At 37.3% G+C, this 21,011-nt stretch overlaps 1 protein-coding gene across 1 annotated transcript in view; it reads left to right on the top strand.

Moving 5' to 3' along the window:
• Window positions 1–19,451, top strand: part of EFNB2 (ephrin B2) — a 39,047-nt gene extending 19,596 nt beyond the window's left edge. The window contains exons 3-5 of the mRNA XM_075199986.1: window positions 12,061–12,153; window positions 14,256–14,369; window positions 15,819–19,451. Coding sequence (XP_075056087.1) covers window positions 12,061–12,153; window positions 14,256–14,369; window positions 15,819–16,201 — 590 coding nt within the window. The 3' untranslated portion in view covers window positions 16,202–19,451. The remainder of the gene's footprint in view (window positions 1–12,060; window positions 12,154–14,255; window positions 14,370–15,818) is intronic.
• The last annotated feature ends 1,560 nt before the right edge of the window (window positions 19,452–21,011 follow it).

Raw genomic sequence — 21,011 nt, 5'->3', positions numbered from 1 at the left:
CTTTTATGACCTGTGAAGTGGGTAAAGAAGTGCCTTGGGAAACATTCGACTAAAAATCTCCGGCTTGCATGCGGACCTCATTAGTTCAGCTTACACTGAGATGATCATTTATTCTGACAGGGATAAACTCAAATATGTAGCTTTGCCTAAATGTTTTGTCCTATCTTTTCTTTCTTCCAATTTCAGCTAACCCTCTTAATTAATTGCCCTCTTGCCTCAGTGCAAACAATCTAATTCCTTAACCAGTTGCATGAGTTGACCTAATGTGGAATGCAGTCATCTTGGGTACATTTTATTCATACAACATCACATAAGTGTACATCTTGTGCTTGTAGGCTGGATACAGGCTACTAAATATTTTATTACACCACCTTTGTCCTGAGAAGCTGCTTATGCTCTATGGTGGGATATCATCTTTGTACGACTACAACTCAGATGAGCTCTGTTAGTCAATGTGTGGTGGCCTTATTACAGAAACTAGTACTTCATTTGAATAAATGCTGAAACTTGCTACTATCTTACGAACTTTGCTGAATACACTAAGGACCTCATTTACAGTCGGACACAAAGTCAGTTTAAGAAGTGTAGGAGTGGGAGTGTGCCAAAGCTTGGTAGGGTACTACGAGTGGCAAGCAACCCCAGTTGCGTCCCACTCTTAATACCCCATTGAGCTGCGAGCAGTTCCTGCAGCTAGCTAAATACTTGCGCCACCTAATTCCTGCTGCACACCCTTAGCCCTTTTTTGACATGTGTTGCGTCTGCGCCTTGTTGCGTCTAGGATTTACTTACAGGGTCACAACTTCACAATTCCACATTCCGCCCTTTCCCTCGTCGTAAACCGCAAGCTGTCACAAGTGTAAATTGCATCCAAGATGCAGGCGGATATGGTGTTTGTTGCACATGCGTGATAGTGTTTTTTGTGGTCGATGCGCCTAAAACCGACTTTGCATCCGACTCTAAATAAGGTCCTAAATGTGTATTTAATTTACAGAGAGGTAATAAACCTCATCATTAAGTAGCACACATTTCTGAGAATTCTTAGCATGTAATGAATGGGGGAACATAGACAAAGAGTTTCTCACACTAGGCATCCCCAGACTACAATGTAGTTTTCAGATCAGTTCGCATAGTTTGCTGACACAATTACAGGTATCCAAAACAATGTCTTAAGGGCTAACACAGAATGGAAGCTGGTGCTGCTGCTCCCATGTGAAAATGATCACTCCTGAGTCAAAAAATCAGCTCATACAGAACACACAATTGTAACTATTCTTTTTAGAGCTCCTTAGAAAAGTGACATATAATTTACAGCCGTTGATAGCTCAAGTAGAAAACCACTGGAAACATTTGAAACGCTGGTAAAAATGAAATTTGAAATATTTTTTATTTGGAGAAACATTGAACATGTGACTAGGGAAATTGTACCTTTGCATAATGCTTGCCTTTTGCCAGATATTTACAGTAATGCTATTATTTTAAACTACTGTGATAATATGCTGGCTTCGTCCAATCATTACTGTAATCTGGGTACAGTAAGGGTATGCTGGAACTAGCATACTCTTCCAGCAATAAGCTGCTTTATATTGGCGAAGCATGCTGGGACTTGTAGTTTCACAACACCTGGAGTGTCACAGGTTAGCCAACACTGATCTATAACCATCCCATACATACTGTAAGGTCTGTATAGCAAGGGAAAAAAAGAAATGTGTGGGTATAACACTAAGTGATTTCACATAGCCAGGAATCTTTTCCATTAAATGGTTTACATAAAAGCCAGAATTACTGCTTTAGAAGGAATGTACTACTCTAATAGAGTATTTTATCATGTCCATTTTCTTTCAGTGAGACTGGAGTTTAACATTGATGCATTATTCACTTTGATAGAAATTAAAGTCTTGGTAGCCTTACGGGTTTTAATGGAGTCACGGTCTGTTGGGATTTACCATCGCATACCACCCAAATCTTTTAATAGGGTTTTGAGCTGCTAACATAATGTCTTTTATTCATATTCAATGAAATTACTTTTGCAATACTGACAGATTATCATATTAACCTGTACCTGTCACTTACATACTGTGGAAGCGGCCATCTTGTTGGATGCACCAAAATTCAGCCTATCAATTGACTAGGAACTAATGACCTCAATTAGGCATGAATCCCATAGTGCCTTGTGCCTCAGGAATGTCACCGGTTCTTAAAACTAGGCTGCACTGTCTGGCATATTAGTTCTACCAATAAAATGCCTGCAACCATTGTGTGTAGGTTGCAGATACACGTTAAAAATCAGACTTACTACAGCAGGAGACATTAAAGTTGTACTTCTAAAACAATAAATGTAAGAGACCTATGTTCATTCTTCAGTATATGCAAACCACTTTAGATGGTAGCACTACAGCTGCAGTATAGTTTTCTGATGTGAATTTTTTACTAGAGCTTACCAGTTGTTGTTTTGCCTATCCTAGATAGGACTGTTTTATGTTACTCTGTAATTCACATTTTCAACTGCTTTGATGTAAAACCATGAGGTAAAGTTATTTTTAATTAGCCCAAGCATGTAGGAAATTGCAGTAGATTGTCTGTTTTATGAAGCAGCTCACCATGAAGGAATGAGGTTCATCATCAGGGCAAAGTCTAATAGTGGCATTTATTGGGTTTACCACTAGGCTGTCCTCCGTCAAAGTAAATGGCATCGCGTCCATCGGAGCTATTATACAATGAGAGTGGAATGTTTTCTAAACGGCAGTGTTATATTCCAAACTGTCAGTTGGCATTAACTCAGTCAGTGGTAAAATCTCACCACTAAGAGATGAACTCTGCCTCAAAATGATGTTTTCCACTTCAGTGCCACTTGTAACGCAATTACTGGGTCATTAATATCATTGCATGCAATTAGTGCCAGTAGAGCAAGTGTGTGTGTCTTCCCTGTACCATGACCCTTTGTTAGCCAGGGAATTCAGCTGATCAATTGAAACTGATTTGTGGAGAGCATGGTTTTTATGCCAAAATATTTTAATGGTTTAATTACAGTAATTGCAGTGCTGTGTGGTCCACTATGGCAGGGAATGGGTTAAAGCATTTACCCTGCAGTCCTGTATGCATTACAAAACACTGACACCATGTTGCCTGTTACATACAGTATGTAAACCTGTTAATTATTTTTCAGTCTTTTCAAACCTTTGTGCCTTACAGTTGTTGTCTGCTTCTTTCACAGTCCTCTAGTTTTACTCTTTTACAAATCACTGCTAATTGCTCCTTTTTAATGTTATTCCCATCATTTTAATACAAGCTCTCCAATCTTACTCTAGAAAGGCCAAGCACATAAAAGTAAATATACATTCTAAATTAGTTTTGCCAATCTGAAATTGCTTAGAATGCTCTGTGGAGTCTTATCAGGTCTTATCATAGCCATAGTTGGGCAATAAAGTCATATTTTTTTTAACAATAATTTAGTTGGGTTTCAAGGTCTACATCTAAACAGTTTTTTTTATTTATGTAGTATGCCTATTTAGTTATTATATATTTTGCATTCTCATGTTTTTTAGTTTTTTTTTTTAAAAAAAATCTATTTTACTTTATTATTAAGGATACTTAGAGCAGACACATTTAATTATATATTATGAACTGAGGAACCACTTAGATTTCAACGGAGTAAACCATTAGATTACTATGGCAACAGGACACTCCTTCCTAAACCTCCAATCTCTGCTGAATATTTTTTGCTGTTAAATAGGGAAACACCTCCCTCCAATGTCATTAGAGCAGGAGAGAGACAATTTATTACTGCAAGCACTATTTGATCTTCTTGAGAAAATGCAGGCATACTGGGCTCTGGCCTGGGAAGGTACTTGTGTCCTTGTCACTCTTTCTCTTTCTTTGCTATCGGCAAGGATGGCAATGAACTGTTCTTTACAAAGACAGCTGTGGTCTGTGAAATCTGTGCTCATTAAATCAAGACACTCAGGTTTAAAGTGTTCCTGATAGCTACTGAGAGGCCAGTGCAGGAGAAAAAATTATAATGTTGCTCGTGTTTTCTTTTGTTTCTCTTAACTTTTTTGTTTTTGCTTTACTCTCCAAAAATGGTCTAAATTAGCTCAAATTACAACTAATGAGAGTGAATGTAAGGTTTCACTATGGAATATGCATAAGATTCCTACTATGCTTTGTCTTGACACAAGAATCATACTTGATGTGAAGAGACTTGACTTTTTTTTTCCTTTTTTTAAAAGCATTAAAGAAAGGGGTATTTCCCCCTTCCATGTCAAAATAGAAGACTGAGGGCTAGATTTACTAAGCTGCAGGTTTGAAAAAGTGGGGATGTTGCCTATAGCAACCAATCAGATTCTAGCTTTCATTTATTTAGTACTTTCTACAAAATGACAGCTACAATCTGATTGGTTGCTATAAGCAACATCCCCACTTTTTCAAACCTGCAGCTATGTAAATCTAGCCCTGAGTATAATTGTGTTCAAAATGTCATTGTATTACTATTTAAAATCTTTGGCATTCTAAAATAAAAGTAAAATTAAAATAAAAGAATGAAATGCAAAATAAAAGTTTGTCTCTAGGCCGTAAATAATAATATGAGGTTATAAGTTGTATTGCTAAGGTTTCCTGTCCATACAATCACACACTGGTCAAAATATTTAAATAGTTGAAGAGACTTTACATATCCTTGTAACCAGCCACAGGTGACATAAGTAACTTTTTATATCATACAAGCTATATACATATATCACTGCATGATGACCAGCCCAATGTCTACATTGGAAGAGTAGTACATTCCCTGTGCTGGAAAACCAAAACAGGCTTTCACTTTATGATTTTGTAGTATTACATTTGCCTAATTGAATGGGATTTTAGTCTGCCTTACTTTAAAAGGGAAATTTCTCTTGAGTAAAGCTAACAAACGCTAATGTATTCCTGGTCTTTAGATTATAACCTACAGATATTTGTTTGATTGTAAATTGATGGCCTTCTTTCATTTCTTTTAGAACTGATGGAAAATAAATGCATTTGTTTTCCTCATGTCATTAGTCCTTTACCTCTGCAATTTACCTTTCATCATCTAGACATTACATTGATTGTTCATGTTAAACACATTATATTTTATTTTTATATATATATATATATGTAAATAAAATGTCTCAATAAGGCAACCTAGTGGTCTGGTTTCATGAGATGAAATTTTAATTAGCAGTATTTGGCTGTGAAGATTTTTTAGTGGCTATTACAAACCCAATTTGCAAACCAAATATGCTTCATAGTGTGTTATTACATCTACACTGTAATATTTTTAGATGGTTTGGCTATATTATTATTTATACAGCACCACCCTTTACGTTTATGTTTTCCTCCATCTCTGCAGCTCTCTGTGGCTGTTCAGTTTGTTTAGCACTGTGTAACCTGCGGACCTAAAGATCTTGCTCCCTGTACTCCCAGCACTTTGTGGACCTCATTTAGAGTCGGTCGCAATGTGCGTGTAAGACGTGGAGGAGTGGGAGTGTGCCGCAGGGTAGGGTATTACGAGTGGCATGCAGCCCCAGTTGCGTTCCTACCGAACGGCGAGCAGTTCCTGCAGCTAGCTAACTACTTGCGCCACCTAATTTTTGCTGCTTAGTTTTAGCCCTTCTTTGACATGTGTTGCGCCTGCATCCAGGATTTACCTGCGGGGTCACACCCCCTGTGTCTATATTATTCAAGTTCATGCCTTCACAATTCCGCGTTCCGACCTTTCCCTCGTACTAAGCTGCAAGCTGTCGCAAGTGTAAATTGCGTCCAAGATGCAGGTGGATATGGTGCTTGCTGCACATGCATGATAGTGGTTTTGTGGTCGATGCTCCTAAAACGGACCTTGCGTCCGACTCTAAATGAGGCCCTGTATGTCTTTGTCTAAAACCTGCATTCTAATATTGCTTTCGTCCATCATGACTTCTACGTTAGCTACGGTCACTTAGAGTAACATTTTACTAACAATGGGCAATGTTCCGTGTCTCTTGTTTTCATGGTCTTTGGTATTAGAGGAGTTAACTGTGCACAAATATAGCAGCTGGGATTATCAGTGGATCATCAAGTTAATGACACAGTGACATTGCATTAACTCATGAAGCTAGCTTGTCACATCAGGCATGTATTCTGCACTGGACAAGCCACAAAGGTTACTAATTAAAAAAAATAAGAAAATCCAGCAGTATACACTAGGAGACTGGCAGACAAATGAAAACAGCCAGAGCGTGCTTGCATGGTCTTGCCGCCAAAGGATTTTCTTTGATAAGAGAGCTGTGAGCTTGATAATCCTGTGAAGCGGACATTAGATCAAGTACAGCTTGCAATAAGGATTGCTTCTTATTAATGCTTGACTCTAAAGGCTTTTACTTTTTTTCTGTTTTACTGAGTAGAATAGATTTTTTTTTTTTACTGAGTCTAGGGATGTTGATTACGCCTGCCTTTGTCTCTTGCAAAGCCCAAACGGATATGACTGGAGAAATGAATATTCGTTTAACTAGGCTTTAAAACTCCCAGGTAATTCATCTCACATTATGATTAAATCACCACATAGCGTGAACAGAATATAAGAGACTACATTATAGACAGTAATTAGAAAACAGATACTTCATCTGAAACTGTCTACAATGCAGCGACCAAGTTCAAGAGATGGATTTTAGTTGTTATTATTTTTTTTCCAACCTTCATCAATGAAAGTATATGTAGAAGCAGAAATCCAGCCAGCTCAGTGCTCTATATGATTAGTGCAATGTTACTGTCTTGATGGGCCAAAATCAGCCAAGATCTATGCAGCAGCTTAATCTCCTGGGAGGCAGCATAATAACGATCAAATGAAGACATATTAAAATGTAATATTACTTCCCTTCCATGGGGACTATATAAAATCATAGCCAGAAACAGATTGCGCCTGCTGCTTCTGTTTTAGCTGCTGATTCAGTATCTTTTCATTTTGAGTTAGCATTTCAAACACTACACAGAAGAGATAGAAAGAAAGACAGATAAATAAACTGACAATATCAGATGAAACTTATGGCTTGTACACATGCTCAGTGCTTGCTTCAAGAAAATATCAGCTCCAATTTCTTTCTTGTGGACAGCAAAGGTGTTGTGCCATAGAGAACAATGGGTATTCATGCCGCACTATTTTTGCAGCCCTGTCCTCGAGCTATGTCAATGAGCCCTTGTACGTATTTCTAATAAATCAATAATTGACCAAGTATGACCATTCACATTGTTAAACCACAGAGAGCGCTCAGCCCTATCATACCTACATATAGATGATATCCAAACAACTAAGCTTTAAGGTATAATGACACCAATAAACCATAATACATACACACTGATAAAATGACCGGTTGCTTTTTAGGTGGTTACAACCATTAACATACCTCCCAACTGTGCTGATTTTTTGACGAGACTCCCGATTTTGCGGACTGAAAAAGGGGTGGTGCTTAACATAAAATGGGTGGAGTTTTAACCAAATCAATCCATTGATGGGTGGAGTTTAAACAGAATGAGGACGGCGATTATTTTGTCTTGCTTTCGGGATACTAAATGTTAAGAGGCTTGCATCAATGTGGAGAAAGAAAAGGTGAAAGAAAGAACTCCTGGGACTTCATTATTACAATGACCAAGGGGTATTTCAAATTCTAGCTGCCATTTTGTAGTATGTACTAAATAAATGATAACTAGAATGTGGTTGCTATAGGCAACCTTTCCACTTTTTCAAACCCGCAGTTTAGTAAATATACCCCCAAGTTTTACTTTATTTTAATGTTTTGGATCTACACAGGACATGTCACATACAATCAGAACTGTGACACATACAAAATAGTTCAAATCTGGCCATATTTGAACAAAGAACCAAACAACAATATTACAAAAGTGCTTCATTCAGTTTGGTCAGCTGATGTGGCCAAAGGCCAACCAGGTTTATGTCCTGCCCAATCAAATCACAATTTAATTAGACAGATGAGCAGCTCACACATCAGGTCCAATCGCATATTTGATTAACTTTTGTTTTTGGCCTGAGGTGGACAAGTAGGTCAGGAATGAGTAAAAATTGTTAATAAACTACACTTCAAAGCCTTTTACTGGTCAGGCATCATCAAAGATCAGCAACTGCCGGTATGCCAAGGGTTTTCTTTCCACTGGTTTTGTATAGGACATAGTGATCCAGACACAAACCGTGAGCTAAAGCGGAAAACATTCTATCTTGTACAAAAGTAACACACTTATTTCATATTAATGTCATCATGTGGTTTTTAAAATGTAATCTGTATCAGAACATTAGGAGATATTACATTTATTAAAAAGTACAGGGATTCAAATTTGAGATTGTGTTAACATTCGCACCATGCTTTATAAATAAAAAATTCAGTAGCACTTTGTTCCTAGGACAACAAAAGCCAAGAGCAAATGATAAAATAATTGGAGCAAATGCTCTTAAAGTAGGAACAGCTTTCAGCCCCAGGCGTTATAAATTGCACATTCCATTTCCAGCATTTTGCCTCAGCTTTTTTACGTTTTTTGGCTATAGAATTTGTAAAAACAAAGAATTTGGAATATTAATTCCTTTTTAAATAGCAGGAAATTAATGTTGTGATTTTATTATGGAGCCAAAAAAAACCCATCCATTGTAACTTAAACACAAATTTCTTTTTAAGAGGCAATGCTATTAAAGCCTTTCTGAATGAGAGAAAAAAAAAAATAATACTGTGAAATATTTGCTTTTGGTGTATTAATGTGGTTGCTATCCAGAATCATTTCATTCTGACGTATATCATCGCTGTGTGTCTGGGTAATCTGCTGTAGCACAAATGACTGGTTCATTTTAGCTTTAAATGAGCTTTGTGACAATTTTTTTTTAAGCATTTAACAAACATCTGAATTGAAAACAAAACCCATTAACTGCAGCAGAGGATCATGTAATACTTCTAAAGGATTCTCACTGCATAATAAAATACTGGGAACATTGGATTTTTCTCCTACATACTCATCATATATCCTGACTCCTTCAATGGACCCCTCAAAACCATATTACCTCTCATTACCTTAATTGAAACACTTAATAAACCTACTGACTTATAACTGCTACCAGATTTCAAACCTCAGGGCCCTCCCTATGTCGTCCACATCACCATATGTGACTTGTCTTTTATAGTCTTTCAAAATATGATAATATTTACCAGGCTTCTCCAACATTGGTCTTCCAAGAACTAATGGAAGTGATAAAGCGTTAAATGTTCCATTAATATCTGACTCCAAATGCACAGTTACACAACATATACAATATGTGGTCTGTTTCCCAAGAGTTTCTTACGTCAAACATGTTATAAGACCAGACTGATTATTGAGACCTAGAACCTCATTTAGAGTCGGACGCAAAGTCCGTTTTAGGCGCATCCAGCAAAAAAACACTACCACGCATGTGCAGAAAGCACCAAATCCGCCTGCATCTTGGACGCAATTAACACTTGCGACAGGTTGCGGATCACTACGAGAGAATGGGAGGAACACAGAATTGTGAAGGCGTGGCCATGTAAATACATCCTAGTCGCAGTGAGGCGCAGACGCAACACACGTCAAAACAGGGCTAAAGCTGTGCGGCAGGAATTAGGTGGCGCAAGCGTTAGCTAGCTACAGGAACTGGTCCCAGCTTGATAGGGTATTAAGAGTGGGACTTTGCGTCCGACTCTAAATGAGGTCCCCACTGTTTTATACACTGGTCATTTTAATAGCCAGTCTGAACCTGGCCTTCACTTAAGCCTTATGGTGATTGCTTCGTTTACCTTGTTTATATGGATACGAAATATATATACAGTTTTGATAAACACAATAAAAAACACTATAATTTCACATTGCCCAAACATATAAAAAAAAACCTGTAAAATGTTTCTGTTTAATTTTTGATAATTTATATTAATGATATTAAAAGATGATAGTTGTCCTCTTTGGTAGTTTCTATGGTGATTTTGCTATTCGTTGTAGAGGGTCTGCTTTAAATGTCATTGTCATCTGCTTAGAATACAAAATGGTCACAGAGAATACCCCTTCAATATCAGAAAGGCTTGCAAGTCATTTCATGTGTTTGCTTAATAAAAAGCCTTTTTTTTGTGCCTTGAATAGGAAGCAAAGGAATTCATCCAAATTGCTGGTGTTCTGAATTTCCCTATAGAGGTTGTTACAAGCAGTCAGTTTTAATTAAGGATGTAATGTGGCTTTGGCCTTTTGCTATGCTACCAGATAACACTTCATTTCGTAGATGAGCTTTGCGGTGCCCAAAGCTATTTTAGGAACCTCGAAGAGATGAGGCAAAAAGACTGTGACATGCAAAATTACATGACACAAAGGCCTTCATCTAATGTAATATTAAACTAACCCCCCCCCCCCCCCCCAAATTTAGTATAACATTAACAATAGCATATACTATGCATAACGATTATGAAACCGTTTTTTGTGAACTACGTTTTTATAGCTCCATAGTTCTTATTATAGAGAATAGCTGGTTTGAGACAGATTTATGTTGGCATTCTATTATGTGAAGCTTCTAGCTTGAACTAGATCCTGACGCTTCTATAATCAACGATTCTACAGGTATGTTCCATTTTGTTGCAAAATGTGGCGTTACATGAACTCCTCCTCCACCGTACATTTCTTAGCCTGACAGGCTGTTAAAATATTAGACGTGAGTGACAGACTGGCAGAAGATGCAAGAATCTATTCAATAGTAAATACATTTTGTGGCTGACAAAGAACAGGGCACCCTGCAGCTTTCATTACAATTAAAAACAAAACAAAAAAAAAACCTGCTTCAGCCTAGCGACAGCTCAGCTTTTAGTTTCTCCGTACCTATTTTTCCTCTATCTTGCTGGCCTGTGCGTCGACAAATAGGTTGGAAAAAAAAACAGTTTTATCACAGACACATTTGATTTATGTCTAGTACTGCTGCTTGCTATTGATTTTTGCTTCCGCTAAAAAAAAACAACGATGTCTCCATTATTTTGTGAGCCTTGTGTTCTAGTGTCACGCTGTCAGATGTACTCATAGATTAGATTACTATCGCATTTTTTTTCTCCTTCAGCATAAAAATAGGTTTGGCGACATGATTTTACAAAGAAACACCGCAGGAGAGCATTGGAATGCCAGGGTGTAAATGAAATAAAGTAGGATAAAGAGAAACCTATGCAATCTGGTTATAATGCATACTATGTTACACATATATGGACAAGTTAAAGAGAGATTTATCAGTATTGTGAGAGGCAGTGGGTTGTGTACAATAGATGGATGGGTGGTAACATGGTTCTCGACTCATACAATACATTAACCAAGTGTCTGGACAATTAGTGGATGCAGTATAGGTTCTTCCTTCAGAACTAGGACATTGTTTGAGACACAATGCAAGTTACAGTTTTTAAACAGACAATACAATTATCAGATATAAATTTGTGGTGATATCAAGTTTATAGAATATCATAATCCTTCTGAAGCCTAATATTTAAATGGGTACAAAAAGAAACATTTTACGTGTATATCCCAAATATCCCGGTGGCCTTCTCCTGGACCAAGATCTCTTGGCACAGAATTCAGTTTAAAAAAAAAAAAATGTGGATGTTGGCAAACAGTCTTCAATTTTCTAAAAGTCCTTTCAAGTATAATAAACTCCTTTGCAGGCTTAGAAACCCACCACATGCTGTCATTCATACTCATCTATCCTATAAGGAATTTTGAAAACAATATCATATGATGAAATGTGAGATTGGTTTGACAAGAAGCAGCTAACTATTGTTAATGACAACAATTAACTGATACATTACACCGTCCATGTAATTTCCTGGTCGTATTTATACAGCATAATAAATGGCATTGATGTGGGAAAATACTTTAAATCAGCAGAGCCCCAGGGGGAAGCCTTCAAAGCCCCCAGATTAAAATTTAGAGCGTTTTGTGGCTCTGGGCTCAAATATTGTAATTAGTTACCAGTGGACTGTAAAATCTGTATGTCTGTGTATTGTATAGAATATAGAGTGTGTTCTAAAGACTGGTCTTGTTCCTCAGCTACGTCTAATGGCTCAGTAGAGGGTGTGGATAACCAAGAAGGAGGAGTCTGTGTAACTAAAGCCATGAAGATCCTCATGAAAGTTGGGCAAGGTAAGAAAACCGCTGCTAAATTTCACTTAATCTGTCTCCATGACAGAAAAATAATACTGGATTAATTTTGAATAATATTTATGTTGCAGCATAGCTTTAAATGATAGTGTTCTTTGTTTCATAATGATGGCAATTGGAATAAATTCCTTTATTTTGATTGGACGAAAGTTTCCCATATGGTACCATTTCTATCTATCATCATAAGTTCTTTGAGCTTTTTGGCACCTCAAAAGTATATTGGTTGATATGTTGGCCATGTAAAACTGGACACATATGTAATACACATGTTGCATAATTGCACTGTAACAATTATAATGCGTCTCGTGGTGGAAATAATATCAGCGTTTTTAAAAGTAGACTCCATTGGATTCTTCATGACACATACAAGCATTAGTTGTGAACTATCTTCCACCTACCTCAGCAGATGGTTTTGTCTCTGACACAGAAGATATGATGATTATTTCCAGTGTACTCCTCCCATAATAGCCTAATTAGGATATAATTAAACCTTGCTACAGCTTTGCCCAATTTTGGCTTCTCAGTGGGAATGTTGTGTTGATTAAGTAACATAATAAAAATACATACATAGTTTTGTTGTTTAAGAACTGTTGCCTCTCTTATAAAGTTCCCTTATAATGCAAGACCTCTCGTTATATACTGTTTATAATATCAAAAATGTATCTGCTAATTTGCTAAATATAAAAGGCTAACGGGTAACAATGTTATTTACTGATTTTTCAGATCTCTCCAATAGAGATGAACTAAATTTTAAAAACTTCCGCAGAATACTTGCCTCATTCTGCGTGTAGACGTGAAATCTTGCACGTGTTGAATTTGACCTTCAGTGTTGCTAATCCTAACCCAACCATAGCACACAGTGGGCTGTGACCTTCATCGCCCCAGATCAATTCCTAAACTATAAATTCCACAAAATGTGAATTTGCAAAAACATTACAATAATGGCACAGCAAAAGTGTAACTGGTAAAATATATCTCTGTCCTGTTTAGACACAAAATTTGATTTATGTAGTATGTGTAGCTATTTTACCCTCTACTCTCCGTCTAGGTTTCTAATCATAGATTGATAGAAACTTGAAGGGCCTAAATGATTAAGGAGAGCAAGGCAAAAAAGGAGTAAATTTGATCCTGGGCAAAAAAAACATGTTACAATGCAAGGGGTGCAAATTAGTTTATTATTTTGCACATAAAGAAAATACTGAGTTTTTTTTGTCATGTAGCACACAAATACTTGAAAACTTTATTTTTACACTAACATTTAATGTTGATCTAGGACATGCCCTATCCTAACTATAAATCTGTTCCCACATTTTAAGTTTACCTCCCCCTCCAATGCACCATGGTTTTGCCCAGGTGCAAAGTTACTCCTTTATTTTATGCTTTACTTTCCTTAATGACTCAGGCCCTAAGGGTCTGATTCAATTAAACACAAGAGGGTAATGCATGCTGTACTGGCATTTATGACACAAAAATCTTTACCTTTTTTTTTTATCTCTCATAAGATGCAAACAAAAATAAGCAAATATTTTAACCCCAAAACATCCCATGGAGGAACCTTGCGCGAGGCTCCTACAGGACTCACCCGTTGTGTTTAGGGCACATTTTTTCCATGTAATACTTAACAATACCGTGAAGTGATACAATTTAAAAAATGTTTTGCGTAAACAGTGTAAATTAATTTCTCTAACTTGTTTTAAAAGACATATTATCTATCATATAATCTGTACAGGTTTCTTTGTGTTTTCACATATAGATAACTTATGTGTCAAGAATGAATAATATTTCTAATTAGAGCGTGTAGTTGTAGTCAATCAACTCACTCTGTTAAATTGAAATGTCATCTGCAGAGCTTTGCTTGCCAACTGCGAGAATCCCTATAGTTTCTGCACATGGTCTTACCATTTTTTATCTCTAAAATAACTTATGTGGTTTCTTAAATGGAAAACTTCACTCTTCTCTAAGCACATACATAAAAGATTGTCTGTTACTGTCTTATAGCTCAGTGGTCTTACTTAAGACCTTTACATACTTTGATATGTGTTCTACGTACACAATATAATGAAGCTAATTATGTTTCCTTGTAGATCCTGACTCTCCAGGTACCAACTGGGATGCAAGTCCAACAAGGCGTCCAGATCATGAGTCTGGTACCAATGGGAAGAGTTCAACCACTAGTCCATTTGTCAATGGCCCTAAAAGTAGGTATCATTCTCTTTGTTTTTAATATCTGCAGTTTTTTAGTCTGCCGGCCGTGTGATATTTAGTTTGCTACTAATATATCGATAATACATATCTGAGGCATACTCTGGATACAATGTCAGATTATTCTGAATGTCTGTGTCTTGTTCATATCACAGGACCACTCGACTGTGCACTCAACAATCGGCACAGCAAGAGGTCACTTTTGTGATGGGCAGCCTTTTAATGTCAATTTTTGAGACAGGAATGTCACACGGCCCCAGAATGAGAGTGACAGTTACTATATTTGATAACACTGAAACTGTTGAATTTTTGTATAGCTGAATTAGGAATATAAGAGATTCCTCTTTTGTTGGTTGTGGGTCATGAATTTAATAATAATAATAATATTATTATTATTATTATTATTATTATTATTATTATTATTAATGGTTTCCCCATAAATATTCATATCCATGATACCTTTATTTGTGGAGACAGGCTAACCCTTATGGGTTAACCGTTAGAGCACCATTATTATATAATGACATTTTCTGGCTCATTGCTATTTGCTAGTCTGAAAATTGTAATAAATTGTAACTTCTGGAGCATGCCTTGTGTGTGAGACTGTTGTGACTAATTGTAACATATCCGATAACATGTGAAAATGGGAGGAGCCGTCAGCCATGTGTTCATCCATAATGTTCCCCATTGTGTGCTCATTATGTTATATGTGCTTATTATTCTAATTAATTCGTAATGTGCTGAGAGCACAAAATATCAGACTGTTCAGTGTGACACGTTTTACTGCTTGCCAGATGTGCAGTCATTTGTTTAGTTAATTGTGTAATACATAAGCTGAATCATTAATATTTCTACCGTGTTGCCCAAATTAACTTCAGATTTCATGAGTGTAGATAGATCCTTATTCTGCACTGAACCATACATGAAATGACATTACATTGCAGACATCTGCACTAGTAAAAGATATAACTCGTATCATAATAAGGGAACGTTGCTGCAGTTCCCCCAGGCGCTATAAAGGTTAATCAGCATTTTTTGAGAAACACAATAAGATATGCTTGGTACAGTTAGTGGGAATTCTTCTGGGAAACGCTGTTCTGCACTAGTCACAGGACATCCAGCAATTTCTATAAGAAAAGGCGTATCTAAAGCTTAGCTGTCTTTATTGATGGATGTCCATAGCATAAACAATGTGGTTGAACATTAGTATGGAAATAAGATTATGAGACACAGAGTCTTGTTTAATATTGATCATTTACTCTCTTGGGTTTGCATTTAGCTGCCTATGATGGTAATTATGTTGTCAAAGTTCAGCTATGAGCCAGTTCATACTACATATACTGCTGAGGATTCAGAATATTAACCTTGGCCAAATAAAATAATACACTTGTGTTATGGTTTTGTCGTGGTTTGTAACATTTTGCTTTTTTTTTTCTTCCCTAAAGGTTCTAGCACAGATGGCAAAAATGCTGGACATTCAAGTATCATAGGATCCGAAGTGGCCTTATTTGCTGGGATTGCTTCAGGGTGCATCATCTTCATCGTCATTATAATTACTCTGGTGGTGCTTTTGTTGAAATACAGAAGACGACACAGAAAGCATTCACCTCAGCATACGACAACTTTGTCCCTTAGTACATTAGCCACACCAAAGCGCGGTGGCAATAATAATGGTTCAGAGCCAAGTGACATTATCATCCCTCTAAGGACTGCAGACAGTGTTTTCTGCCCCCATTATGAAAAGGTCAGCGGAGATTACGGACATCCTGTTTACATTGTGCAAGAAATGCCACCACAGAGTCCAGCAAATATTTACTACAAGGTTTGAGGAATGTGGTGGTACCTTTTGACAATACTAAGGACAAGTTAAGGTCTGTTGCTTCCTGATGGGGTTTTTTGGTGATCCCTTATGCATAAACATGGACTTGCATAGGGGAACAGGCACAAGAGAAAACCTTCCTTCAGAGAAAGCCTTGTTAAGCTGCACAGTTTATGGGATCTGATGGTTCCTTTGAAAGTGTTCACTGCAAGCTGGAAGACTTTATAACAAAGTACCCATTCTGATAGCTATACCCTGGTCATGTTCACCCTCCTCTAAGCCATGTTTGCCAGGCATCCAAGCATATATAAAAAAAACAGTTTAATATAGACAGATTCAAGGACATTATTCATCTTAGGCATTTTAAACATGCTTTAGAATATTTATCTTTAAATGCAATGTCCTGATTTAATATCAACTAGATTTTTCAATGCATACTGGATTTGTCAGAAGCGTGTGCGTCTAAGAGTGAAAAGAAAACACAAAACTGCATTTCCTGCTTTTTTTAGTCCTTCACTGTTTCATATTTGTCTGTTGTCTAGGTTGGCTCTATCCTTCACATAAGATTTCCTCTCACTCCACCTCCTTTATCACTAATGGAACATTAACCTTTGTGGACTCTTTCTCCATCCATTCTACAGCAGTCACACTCGAATGGGTAATATATTATGGAAATTGTATTTGCTAATAGAGATCCTTCCAGCCAGAAGTTAGACTGTCAGCAAGTCCAGGAGCCCATAGGATAAAGAGCTGATTTAAATGCTGCTGCCACTGAGATCAAGCCTAGGACAGAGACCTACATAGGCAGCAAAGCACTTTGATACATTAGGTTTTGTGCGGCGAATGACATGCAGTGGAGTAAGACCGCAATAGAAGGCTTTCTGTCTAGTAGCACTATCTAGTAGCAGTGTGTGGAATTCCAGAAAACCTTCACTATGAGTAAAAACAAAGAAGTATTTTCAGACCAATTCATAAGCAGGTAGAGAAGGACAATAATAAGTCATTATGAGGCAAGACTGTTGGCGATAAAGGCAATAAGAGAATGTTGTATGAAACTCCTAGTCTGTCGTGACTTAATATATAAGCAGACTCAGGTGCTATACTGACCATATTATTCCTCAGCTACGAAAAGCTTTCTAGATAACAGCAGAAAGCCACACGTGACCTGTGAATCTAGAACCAGAGGTCATAGAAGAGCAGATATGCCACGAGTTCGCGAAAATAGTAACTGTTACTCTTCTCTCATTGACATGTATTTGATGAAGCCATGTTATCTGGTCCTTATAAAATAAATCATTGGACACGTTTTCTTTGTGGTCACACTGTCCAGAGCCACGTAGCATCGGTATCGTAGCTGACACGACATTTCTCCGGTGCTCTGTTTCAAAGTAAAGCACATATGGCAAACATGTTTCACTTCTTAGGTATAAAATAAATTATTAGTATGAGGAGCAGGGAAGAATAAAAAAAAAATGACTTATTTAATAGGTGTATAGCACACAGGGGATATATAGTAAAAAGATTTTACTAATATATAATTTAATATTGCACAGCTTGCCCCGCCAGAAGATGTGAAATCCATTTTGCAGCAGTTAAATAGCCTTAACTGTTGACATTACGGAATAGAATCAGACGCTGCTTCTGGGGGGAAGAAAAGCAACTAGATTCCAAAAATAACAATAATGAGAAAAAGGAAAAATAACAAAGCCCTCTGAAGGCGTCTTACACAAGAGCAGACTAGGAAGTTCCAGCCCAAAAAGCAGGAAATCAGTCTTACTACATCATACGTGTAACAAAGATGAGAAGATGTTTTGTCAGTCATTTTCTGTGTTAGAATTTCCTTTTGCCTTAATTCAACAATGTTACTAGACTTTAGCAGGTTACAGAGAGCAATACCTATTTTTTCCCTCCTACCTTTGTTTTTCTTGCCATCCCTCCTTCCCTGGTTCCTTCTGTCATTTTTTTTTCCTTCTTCTTACATTTATGTGCTATGCAAAACAGATATCATCAACACAGTCCTGTTTCTATGGTAACACTTTGCTCTCTGAATTGGAAAGAAAAAAAAATTAGTAACAGCGTTTTAAGGTTCTGGAGTCTCTGTGGAGCACCTGCAACGATGAACTGTCACAGGATTGAGTGCTCTCCCTTTTTTCTCGAACCTGAAAATGATGTTGGCATGAAGGAATAGTTGTGCGTTCAGTTAAATAAATGAGAGATGGCAATTATTCCTTAGCATTTACAACACATGATATTTTTTGGGTTAACGACTCCAGTGTGATGCATGTAATTGTTTAGCACCCTAACGTAACATACTTGGGTGCACTAAGTTTATAGGACCCTTTCCTTGGAATTACCTTGTTTGTTTTTTTGCCATTCTCTGTGCTATAGGAAGGGACTTAAATGATTTGTTTTGATTTTACCATCCTAGGCAGTGTCCTTCTTCTGATTAAAGCTGTGAAAATCTTGGTAACAAATGCAACAACCTGCAGTGTCAAACCGTTTTATTTTTGTGTCTATTTAGTGTCTGACGCCGGATGACAATCTTCAAACTGTTCCCTTTTGTTTAGAAGTTGGTTCAGGTTTGGAACGTATTTTTTTTTCTGTAAATGCCTTGCTTGTGAGGTCATGTGATCCTCACCTGACTTAGGAATTTGCACCAATATGTCAAAGTGAAGATGCTGTAAATATGTTGAGAAATGTATCTGGATTTGGGGTGTGTCCGTAGCCTTATTCACCTTTTTAAATATTAATATAGAAAAAAAAATTACACTTGGAAAAAAAAAGACAGAAAATGGATTTTCTTAACCAGATTGTGTACATAGAGCAATGTTGGATTTTTTTACAAAGTCTAAGCAAAATGTTTTGTATAAAATTGAATTTTTGCTATGTATTTAGCTACCGCTTGTTTAAAGGCAGTGTCATTTCCCTTTGCACTGTAATAAGAAAAGAAAAGGTAAAAAAGGTTGCCAAATTGCTGCATATATGTGCCGTAATTGTGTACCATGAATATTTATTTAAAATAATTTTTGTCCAATTTTGTAAGTAACACAGTATTATGCCTGAGTTTATAAATATTTGTTTCCTTTTTTTAAGAAACGAACTAGCCTTTCCTAGGTTTACAACTTTTGCTTTAGTTTCACATTGTATTTAGCCCTTCAGTCCGTTCCCTCTCAGACAAGAAAACTCTGAAATTTCACATTCCACGTCTGTTTCAAACTGAATTTGTTCTTAAAAAAATAAAATATTTTTTCCTATGGAAGTACTTGTGATTCGAGTTTTTTTCTGAGATTTTTCCTTTGTTGCTATATTTATCAGACACACATGTTGTAACATGGAATATCAGTATATAATGACCGACTATGGTATGCTAAAAATGCAACTGCCTATTATGTATTATGTTAAAATAATATTTACAGATTTGGAGGTATATTTACGAAACTGCGGGTTTGAAAAAGTCGAGATGTTGCCTATAGCAACCAATCAGATTCTAGTTATCATTTATTTAGTACATTCTACAAAATGACAGCTAGAATCTGATTGGTTGCTATAGGCAACACCTCCACTTTTTCAAACCCACAGTTTAATAAATATACCCCTTGGACTATGATGACAGAACCTGGCATGGATACATCTGTTGCCTGTTATTTTAGTTTTGATAGTGATGTATGTTTCAACAATGAAGCCACAAGTGATCCTGCACACATCTGCAGCAGCCACACAGGTTGATCTCCTCCAATTTGGCCACCTGTGTGATTGGCCAATTTGGACACTGAAACTGTCACTTTGGTGAACTGTCACTCTGGTGTAGGATTGTTCTCTATCTCTCCTGATGCTCTATAACAGGGGTAAACGCAGGATTTGTAGAGGGGGGTTGCCACACCACGCCACCAGTGGGCGTGGCCAGCATGCATGGGGGCATGGTTATAATATTTGACAGTGCTTGGCTGCTCTTCAACTTTTCCTATCCCTATAATATACATGGGCAATGCTGCGTGCACTACTGTTAGGTGCACATAGCTCTCCCTTTTCAAGCAGAGCCGTGAGAAGTGGGAGCAGGGTCAAACCACCTCAATTATATAGTGCCCCAGGCTTGGAGGGGGGTTTCCAGGCACTAGAAAAAAAAACCTCGGTTTGCCTATGTATAAGATGTTCTATAAATACAAGTCCACATACTGCATGACAGAATGGGTTATATAGTTTGTTGCTAAAAAATATATTTGATCACTATATTACATAAATGAAGCAAAACAAGGTATTGCTGACATCCCACCCTAGCATCAGACAAAATTCTCTGTTTCATCTGAGCTATTTCTTTTCAGCTCAAACCAGACGATCTGAAATAATGACACACACAAACTTTTAACACCCTAAGATCACAGTTTTAATTACTATAAACAAAAATGGTGGCAACAAAAGCAGATGTAGTAACAGCTACCAGTCAATACCAAACAAGAATTTGGGGTGGCCTGCCAGCCCGGAACCCCAGCGCTACTTTAAAGAGTCAGAAAGACTCCGTCCCCTCTGGCCTCAGAGGCATACCTGCACAAGTGACCCTGAAGAGACAGGAGCGAAGGAGGAAGACTACTGTGGCCAACATAACACTTGCCCCCATGTATTAGACCGCTGGCTGCACTGATTTCCTGCAAACTGTGCCTCGTTTATATTAGGAGAGAAAACATGTTAATAAAGAACACATGAGGTGATTGAATCAATCTACAATATACTTAAGGAGGGAGGGCAATCCGGAAAAAAGAGAGGGAACTTTTCCTTGACCCTATGCTTTTAAAGACTTCCTAACTCCACCCCGCAAAATTCTATT

This window comes from Mixophyes fleayi, chromosome 2, assembly GCF_038048845.1.
Source record: "Mixophyes fleayi isolate aMixFle1 chromosome 2, aMixFle1.hap1, whole genome shotgun sequence".
NCBI lineage: Eukaryota > Metazoa > Chordata > Amphibia > Anura > Limnodynastidae > Mixophyes > Mixophyes fleayi.
This window is presented reverse-complemented; position numbering and strand designations above follow the sequence as displayed.